The sequence below is a fragment of the Echeneis naucrates genome, chromosome 8 (assembly GCF_900963305.1).
Source record: "Echeneis naucrates chromosome 8, fEcheNa1.1, whole genome shotgun sequence".
In the NCBI taxonomy this organism is placed as follows: Eukaryota; Metazoa; Chordata; class Actinopteri; order Carangiformes; family Echeneidae; genus Echeneis; species Echeneis naucrates.
Window position 1 is genome coordinate 17,354,732 of NC_042518.1, and position 9,059 is coordinate 17,363,790.

Consider the following 9,059-nt stretch of genomic DNA (forward strand, 5'->3'; position numbering starts at 1 on the left):
TCCTCATCTGTGAGAGGAGAGATGCCCACGTCAATATGCAGCAGTCTCCCGTACATTAATGTTGTGCCACATATGTAGGAAACCAAAAACGTCCAGTTGGCTTCACTGTTGGCTACTATTTACTGCTATGCGCCTGTCGTTTTTAGTGAAGTACAACACATCAACATCAGAAAAACGTGCAAGATTTGTTTATATAATACAAGCATAAGTGATTGTCTGCATATCAATATTGTGACAAGCCTGCATTTCTATTTTCATCACCAGTGCTTAGAAAATACATTACAAATATTGTCTGCATCCTGTCTTCCTTCTCTTGAGGTTTTCTATGTAGTCTAATACTTTGTATTTAGATGTGTTGGTGCTTAGTGTGTGTGTGTGTGTGTGTGTGTGTGTGTGTGTGTGTGTGTGTGTGTGTGTATGTGAGATCTAAGCAAAATTATTGCCAGGGTACACAGCTATAATAAGCAAATGCATGAGAACACAGAGAGCAAAATAAAGAGTTGGAGGAGGTGGAGGTTATGATGCTGATTGAAAGCATATATGTGTGTGTGTGTGTGTGTGTGTGTGTGTTTGAATCAGCCGCTCTGTGGGGGCTCCTTGCCACGTTTCATGTTAGAGGATGAAAGAAGATCAGATATAACAGGATTCTAACCGCATCGGCCCGAGGCTGCAGGAACAGACCGTGATCCCCACAGCCTCACGTCCTCATTGACATTCCTTGGTTTAGTTTTTGCAGCGTGGGTGACATTTGTGTCATGCAGGTACAGCGGGGTATTTTCAGCACACTGCTCCGGTGGGAGGGCACAGGGAGGGAGAGGGGCCCTGGGCTGTCTGCATAAATCATCCTCGGGTAGGGAGACGTGTTATGCTGGCTGGCGCTGACCCAGAAAAGAGATTTTTTCCCCCCTTCATGATCTCACTCTGCAGAAACCTCAGCCTCCCAAGTCTCGCGGTGTTTGCAGAGCTCCCGCTCCATCTCCTCAGATAAAACTGGGGGCTCGCGGCGCAGGCAGGTTCAGCTGACGCGGCGCTGGCAGCGGGCTCCACGGACCAGGTGAGGCGGTGCTGCTCCTTTGTTCGGAGCCGGGGGAGCTCCACGCTCTCCGCAGCAGCTCCCACTTCCACCCAGACACCGCTATGCTCACTGGCTGCGGCCGCGGATGAGACCTGTTATGGGGTTTTGTTTTTTTTTTTCTTTTTTTTGCTGTTGTTGTTGTTTGTTTGTTTTTGTTTTGTTATGTCGTTTGGGTTATTTTTTTTTTCTTCCTTCGCCTCGCTTCGTTTCGTCCGAGCTAATGGGACACCGGCTCTGGCCACAGGCTGAGAGGGAACAGCCCGTCCCTGCTCTGTCCTCAAAGCCTACATTGTGTCCGGTCTGGCATCCGCCGGCGGCTGCGGCGGACGGGACGGTGGGTGGGCTCCGGACGGTTCTTCGTGGAGCAGTGCGTTATTTCCCGGCGGTAATGTGGCCGTGGACTAAAACACGAGCTGTCAAGCCCCTCCACGAAGAGTCAGAGCCTCACCAACAATGGGAGCACCGAGGAGCACGAGCCGTGAACTGAGGCATCTGAAGGGTTGATGTAGCCGGGATAACGGCAGCAGAGCAGCATCCCGGTGTAGCTTTGCAGGATGATAGCAAAATAATGATGGAAACTGCCAAAAGTACCTCACTTCGCCATGTAGAGTACCATGGGGTCATTCTTATCGAGGTGGCAAGACAACTTTCGAAGATTCTGCTTTTATGGGCTCAATAATTAAATATTAGATGCATTATTAATCATTTCGTTCTTTGATAATGACAATATGTCAGGCTAGCCAACATTTGGTTCTATGGTATTGTGATATTTTTTAAAACTGATTTTCAAATTCTAAATATTACACATGCTTCATCACCTAAAAAGTAAATACAAAAGGAGAGTCAAAATTAAGTACAGACTTTTTATTTTACTAGACGCAAATAGCATTTATTATAGCTGGAGTTTGAGCTAATTTTGCCTGTCAAATAACACCTCTTTGTCTGTACATACTGTTGAACCCATGATTTTTCAGTGGCGCCGTCTTGGCATGAGGAAAGAGGAAATACAGTAATGTGAGGACTGTTGCTCAAGAGAAGTTTGTAGGAATGAATCAAGAGACACCCTTTGACTTTTAACCTCAGTGGGAAGGAGAACGTAGGCCAGACATAAAATGTAATTACCAACTTTAATAGTGACTGAGATAAGCCATGTGTGGAACAGACACTATTTGTCCTTTAGGCGACTTCAGGGGATCTTTCTGTTGCTATCCACAGAGTCATGGCTGTCCACTATTTTGTGGACTGCAGGAGCACAGTGAGCTTCAGTGTGTTTTGTACACACAGAACGTATCTTGGTGAGGTGTGTAAAATATTTGCTATTGGCCGCCTTTCAAAGGTTGCTAACATTGGGGGCTTTTATGACTTTGGCGGTGCTCAGTATTAAAGTGTGTCAAAGCTGTATCACAATCTATGAAAGCCTGATGTGGGTACAGCAGTACCTTTGTGCAATGGACAACACCACTTGCATGCCCCTTGGTATGCAGATATTTGACAACCACTTGTGATTTCACTGTTTGGAGTGGGAGTTTGGTCAGCTCTGAGAGGTGAAGCAGAAATTTGGTGTATGCCTTGCTAGAGAATTAAAACCACTAAACGGAGACCCACTCATTTTGTGCTAGTTTTCAGGCTGTTTGGTAACAGCAGAGAACGTATATCTTGGCTCATGTGAGTGATTGTAGCCTGAATCTGTATTATGATACATTGGTGTGTGAATAGGGAGGCGTTTAAAAAGGGAAGAAAGCCAGGGATGCTCACAAACACTTAAAAGATAAATCTGTGTTATTTCACATCTTGGTCTATTATTTTTTTTTTTTTTTTTTTACATTTTACTTGCCTTCTGTGTGTGACTTGGCACAGTTGACACTGTCTATTCTGTTAAATTCTCTGCCTGTTTGTCTTTTCTCCTACTTCACATGTGCTTGAAACAAAGTAATGGCTTTTTGGTGACAATGTGGAAGCTGATGCTAAAACAGGTATAGAATCTAATCCAGACACAGGAGTGGTTCTTGAGCTAAAGCTAAATTAAGGTGGCTTTCTCTCTCTCTTTTGTGTCTGTGTGCAGGGTGCTGCAGGCGTGGAGCAGAGGTGAGCGTTAATCCGTGAATGGCTGGTCACACTCCTGAGCAGCACACTCCTGCAGTGCACCAGCATCATGATAAGATACACCACAGATTCTTCTCTAGCTGCCGTTTATTTTTTGCCATGGTGAGAGAGAGCTTCTGGACCTTGACTCTGTTGCTATGGTGACCTTGTAGCAAGAACCCTGGTGATCAAATAAGAAGATCCAGGTAACCATTCCAATCTGCTGCCATGGCGATGCTGTAGAAACGCCCTATATAGTCATTATTCTGTTGCTATGGTGATCCTGTAGCAAAGAAAAAGTCACTATGGGAACATCCAGGATGTTCCGCATTTTTGTCGTGCTGGGCTCGGCCTTCATGATCCTCCTCATCATCATCTACTGGGATGATGTTGGAGCTTCTCATCTGTATTTGCACACTCCAGTCTCGCCGGGCCCCAAAATCCCACACCACCCTCCTCAGCAGAAGCCTCAAACCTCCCGAACACCATCCTTTCTGTCCGACATTGATGCCTTCGTAAACCAGTTCTTAGAACCAGGAACTGGAGAGCCGACAGACCCTGTCCCCGTTGACACAAGCAACCAATCAGAGAAAGCAGAAGAGCGGTATATACCACGACGGGAGTGGAAGATTCACCTGACTCCAGTGGCAGCAGAGCTCCGTGAGAGACAGGTTAATATTTGAAATGATTATTGTTATTCATTAGAAGGAGTAGTAGTGGAAGTAAATGGTTAATCGAGCCTTTTGAATTGTTGGAAAGTATCAGCTGCATCTGAATAAAGTGAATAAAATAATTCCTGTAGCTGCTTTCATAGGGACTCTCAAAGTATTTAAACAGAACAAAACCATTGTTAATGTTATTGGCTTCACTGTGGAACAACTTGCCCACAGCAAGAACAATCACATATGTAGAAGCTGATTAGACAGCAGCTGGTCTTCTGATTCATGTAGTATGAATGCCGCCTGACTTTCACACTGGAAGGATTTGCACAAATATCATTTTAGAGAGCCAACCAAGGCCAAAGTCATTTGCGTTTATGGATTGAAGTAGGCTTTACGCCTTGTAATATTGACGGATTTTAGAATAATGTTCAATCAAATTCAGCTGAATTATTGTAGCTTTCTTTCTAGCTAATACCAGAATGTTTGTACCAGGATCATTAAATTTTAACCAGCAAATGTTTAATGTCATCAGCTGCTTAAGATCTCTGCTAGGATATAACATAGTCTCAGTTGGCACTTTTTTAAGGACCAAAGGAAAAAAACAAAAAACAAAACATGGGCCTTAGCCATGCTCCACCTGTGTTTGTCTTTTCAGTGGCCTGTTATTTTGGGCGTGCAGAGCTTTGCTGTATTTGTGTGCCAGGACCTGGTTCACTGATCAATCACAAGATTGAATCAGTAGCCTGGTATTAGTGTCGCTGCATCTTTGTCAAGTTTGATGAGCTTATGTAATCAAGCTTCATACTGAGAAGTGATTTAATTAACCAGATTATGCTGAAATGTGTACAACAGCTGAGAGTAAACTGTGCCAATATTTTAATGCATACCAACAGTGAAAGAGTGATTCTGTGTTGATTTGTTTGAGCATTCTAAGAAAAATTATGAGAAATATGATCAGATTCATACAGTTTAGCTGCTAATGATAAATTTGTGTGCGTTTCCTTCATGGATGACCCAGGAGCAACGCCGGCGGTTACTACAGGAGATGTGTGCTAATGACAGCATGGTGTTTCCTGGCAAAAACCTCTCATTTGATGACATTCCCAACAAGGAGCTGGACCACCTCATCGTGGATGACAGGCATGGTATCATCTACTGCTATGTTCCTAAGGTATGCCAATGCTTTTATTGTCTACTGCTTTATTTGAAGTTCTTACATCAAATGAGAGCCGCAGTTTCTTCATGCAACAAAATCCGACTCATCCGGCTCAGTATGTCTTTGTCCAGTCAAAGACATACTGAGCATGTTATGCCCTTGTGGTTTCTACTAGGTTTTCTGCAAATATTTTTCCTTGACTTTGTGTCACTCAGGTGGCTTGCACTAATTGGAAACGGATCATGATAGTTCTCAGTGAGAGCCTGCTGCAGGACGGTGTTCCCCAGAGAGACCCGCTGGCCATACCCAGGGACCTGGTCCACAACAATAGCATGCACTTTACATTCAACAAGTTCTGGAAACGCTATGGCAAGTTTGCAAGGCACCTCATGAAGGTTTGTTAAAATATTTATACCACAATTCTATAAAATTTATCCACTGCTGTAGTCATTTCTTAAAAGTTTGTTTTACTCTTTTTGATTTGCCCCTGTTTTCTCACTGAGCCGTCTAAACCCTAATACAGTGGTCACTTAAAGTAAAAAGGTGAAACTAGCTTGATGTCAAGTCTGTCTATGCATGCCCTTTCCTTAGATGCTTTATTATGATCAGTTGCTTCATCTGTATATATATATGTGACAGTAATATGTTATGCACTATTTTTGAAGGTAAAGCTGAAGAAGTACACAAAGTTTCTTTTTGTGAGGGACCCCTTTGTGCGTCTCATCTCTGCCTACCGGAATAAATTTGAGCTGCGCAACGACGATTTTTATCGGCGCTTTGCACAGGTTATGCTGCGCCGCTACGCCAACCAGCCGACCCCTCCTGCTTCTGTGGATGAGGCGTTTGCAGTGGGCATCCATCCCTCCTTCTCTAATTTCATCCAGTACCTCCTAGACCCTCAGACAGAGAAGGATATACCCTTTAATGAGCACTGGCGGCAGGTGTATCGGCTCTGCCATCCATGCCAGATTCAGTATGATTTTGTGGGTCACTTGGAGACAGCAGAAGAGGATGCTGAGCATCTGCTCCGCCAGCTGCGTGTGGACAATGTGGTGGAGTTCCCCACCTCCCATAGGAACCTCACAGCCAGCAGCTGGGAGGCAGACTGGTTCAGCACAGTCCCTGTGGAGGCACGGAAAGAACTCTACAAGCTATATGAACCTGACTTCAGACTTTTTGGCTACGACAGACCAGAGTCTATCCTGAATGAGTGACTCCAGTTTGTGCTAAGCTGGCTTTGCAACATACAATTTTTTTTTTTTTCTCGTTTGTTTCCTTGTTTTTTGGGAATGAAATGATGCAGAACTCCAACACTGAATGTGCGTATCATTAAGGACACCCACTGATCTAATGAAGTGAAGCCAGGTAACAGTTATTATCCATCACTGATTTGATTGAAATCAAAGATAATGTGCACACAATTTAGAATGCATAAGTTCAGGTACGGATTGCGCTGTCATCTGGTGTTCCTATAATGTGCTGCACATTCAGTTAGCCCTTAAAACTCCATGCCGAGTGTTTCGTACCCCCAATGTCGATGTCACTTCACGCCTGTGATTAGTGATGTCACGGCTGCGTTGTAGCTAATTGTGGTGATCACATAGGCTTTGTAGCAGGATGTTGTAGTGAAACCTTGTCAAAGTGATGCCACAATGCCAGGCTGTGCTTACTTGGAAAACCTTTTGGTTTTTTGGCCAACGCCACCCAGTAGCTTCGTAAATGTGGCCCTGTAAGTGCAAACAAGGTGATACTGAATCAGTTTAAATATAGTTGCACTAGAGTGTTAGTTGTCAGCTAATTTATTTCAAATTGTGGAAGTGGTATGTTTATGTAAAGCATGAACAGGATTTTTTCATTCAACGCCCTAATAACAGGTGCCAAAATCACAAACATAATTCTTTTATACCTCATGCACAGAAGATATTCATGTGTTACACAATACACAGTTCCACCTCAACAACATACTCTCCTGCTTTCTCAGCCCTGATATGGGTTTCAGCATGGAGGTCCATTGAAGTATAGTAAACGTTATTTCTGATAGTGTCTTAGCAGCTTGCCTCATTCCACAGTTTCAGAGCATGATTACAAAAGCCTCATCTCCGCCTCATCGTGTAGAAGCACAGCAACTCCTGTGAACTCTGGACTGAAGAGCTGCGTCTAGCAGAGCTCGTCTTTGAGGCAGAAAACTGGAGTTTGAGCTGTTTTTTTTTTTTTTTTTTTTTTTTAAGACTTCATCTCAGAAGCACTTGCACAAGTCTATTTAAACACTTTTAGAAAAGGGAACATTTTCTTTTTTTGCTTGTTGGTTCCATGTCACTGTTATCCATATTTACTTTGTGTTTTAATGTGCAAACTGCAACCGTAACCCTGGAGACTGCAGCAGTGCTGATGCCCCCACCCCGTCTCTCCCTCCCACCCAAAATTGATGAGAATTTTTAAGCCGCATTTCCTGGAGTGCAGTGTTTTGTAGCAAAGAGCTGAACAGATAACACAAAGAAAGTCTTACTGAGTATGTACAATGCTGCTGCCTGGTGTGAAAACATCTTGCAACAGCTTCTGTTATCATCAGCCTTTCAAAAACAACTCTAAAGGCAGTGCAACATGAGTCTGAATTAATGTAAGTAAAGGTTGGCCTTTGTTTACAGTCAGGATTAATCACAACACAATCTGGGCAAGGATTGGGTCATATGATTTATATTGGTGGGAAGAGAAGATAGTGCCTTTGGTTGCATACATTTACACAGCAAAAAAGTATTTTTGTAGGAGGACTTTGTTTTTACTTAAAGCATAATACAGTATGAAGCCACAACTAGGTATATTTGATATACTGGGCCTTTATTATCTTGTGTGATTATTGTTTTGGCCAATTAGGAAATAACAGATCCCTTCATCAGGACTGTCTGACCTTCTCTGGGACTTTGTATTATGTGTGAGGACTCTGCCAGTGTTCTTTCTAAAGTGCTTGTGTCCAGTGGATTTCTGTGTGTCATTTACCACATTGGATAACTGTGTGCTCTGTACGTGATAAAGACGTGCTCCTGCCACACTGTTCTGCAAGTCACTAACATGTATGTGTTCACACACTATTTACTCAGTGTTGTCACACTGCCTTTTGGATCTGTGTGTGTGGGGTGTTTTGTGAGATGACACTCTGTATTTTTCATCTTAAACTTTTGAAATTCCCACTTCAAACCTGAACAGAAAAGGACTGAATTATCAAACATCAGTGTCTGTCCCCCCCCCAAGGTGTTATCATCACAAATGCAGATTTATGCAAAGGGAAAAAAAAGTCATCCACCACACTGTTTTTGTCAAGTTGTACTGTATTTTCATATCTCTTTTGTATTTTTATGTTATTGAATTTTCTTACGAGTGTCCTTGCCTCCCCTTTTCTTTACTGTTTTTCTTTGAAAGAGCACACTGCAAATCTATGAAATTGAGTAATTTTGTAAGGTCAAAATATTATTTATTGGCAGAATATAACTGCATACAGTCTGGTTTCGTAAAGGTGGGGTCAGTCACAGTGGGCCTTGAAAATGAGGGTTTGGCTGCTGATATACATACTTTTCCTCAGTGATTTGACAAACACCACATTATTACAGCTTAAATGTTTGTTGAAGCTGCAGTACCAAACCGCATCCTACATTTTGACCTCATTTCATTTCTTATCAAATAGTGGTAAACACCAAAATCTATTTTGTGAATAGATGTTTTTTTTGTTTTTTGTTTTTTTTGGTAAAACTCCCATTCCTGGGAAAAATGCAACGTGTTCATTTGGTTTCTTTAATATTATTGTGTCATGCATCAAGTGGTCCAGTTGCAAGAGAAATAAAAGTTGTGGGGTGTGAGGGAAGATTTGTTAGTCTCTCTTTGTGCACACCACTTGCCTCAGCTGAGAGGAAAAAATTTTAAGTTTAATAAAGATATATTCAGATTATACTGTTTCAAAATTAACATGAAGCTGCTGTGTTAGCCTCTATTCAGATATTGCTTGGAGAGGAATTAGTCACATTCAGCAGCATGAAGAAGAATTATCACTATAGTCAGAATTGACATGAAGGCTTGGGGGGCATTTCATCAGCAT

The 9,059-nt window shown here is 42.6% G+C and overlaps 1 protein-coding gene across 2 annotated transcripts; it reads left to right on the plus strand.

Annotated features, from left to right (window-relative positions):
• The first annotated feature begins 997 nt into the window (after positions 1–997).
• On the plus strand, positions 998–8,758 carry LOC115047349 (carbohydrate sulfotransferase 12-like). 2 transcript variants are annotated; one of them, XM_029508210.1, is made up of 5 exons: positions 998–1,054; positions 3,138–3,828; positions 4,838–4,990; positions 5,191–5,370; positions 5,641–8,758. In XM_029508210.1, the coding sequence occupies exons 2-5, from the start codon at positions 3,463–3,465 to the stop codon at positions 6,187–6,189; spliced, it is 1,248 nt and encodes a 415-aa protein (XP_029364070.1). In that variant the 5' UTR covers positions 998–1,054; positions 3,138–3,462; the 3' UTR covers positions 6,190–8,758. The 2 variants fall into 2 exon arrangements, with proteins under 2 accessions (XP_029364070.1, XP_029364071.1); XM_029508211.1 differs by lacking the exon at positions 998–1,054 and adding an exon at positions 2,931–3,048.
• Positions 8,759–9,059: the final 301 nt, after the last annotated feature.

Excerpts from the sequence above, each read along its gene's own strand:
- LOC115047349 (XM_029508210.1), top strand. The coding sequence starts at position 3,463 with ATGGGAACATCCAGGATGTTCCGCATTTTTGTCGTGCTGGGCTCGGCC. Across the intron at positions 3,829-4,837 it reads CAGAGCTCCGTGAGAGACAG|GAGCAACGCCGGCGGTTACT; the intron begins GTTAATATTTGA and ends TGGATGACCCAG. Across the intron at positions 4,991-5,190 it reads TCTACTGCTATGTTCCTAAG|GTGGCTTGCACTAATTGGAA; the intron begins GTATGCCAATGC and ends TGTGTCACTCAG.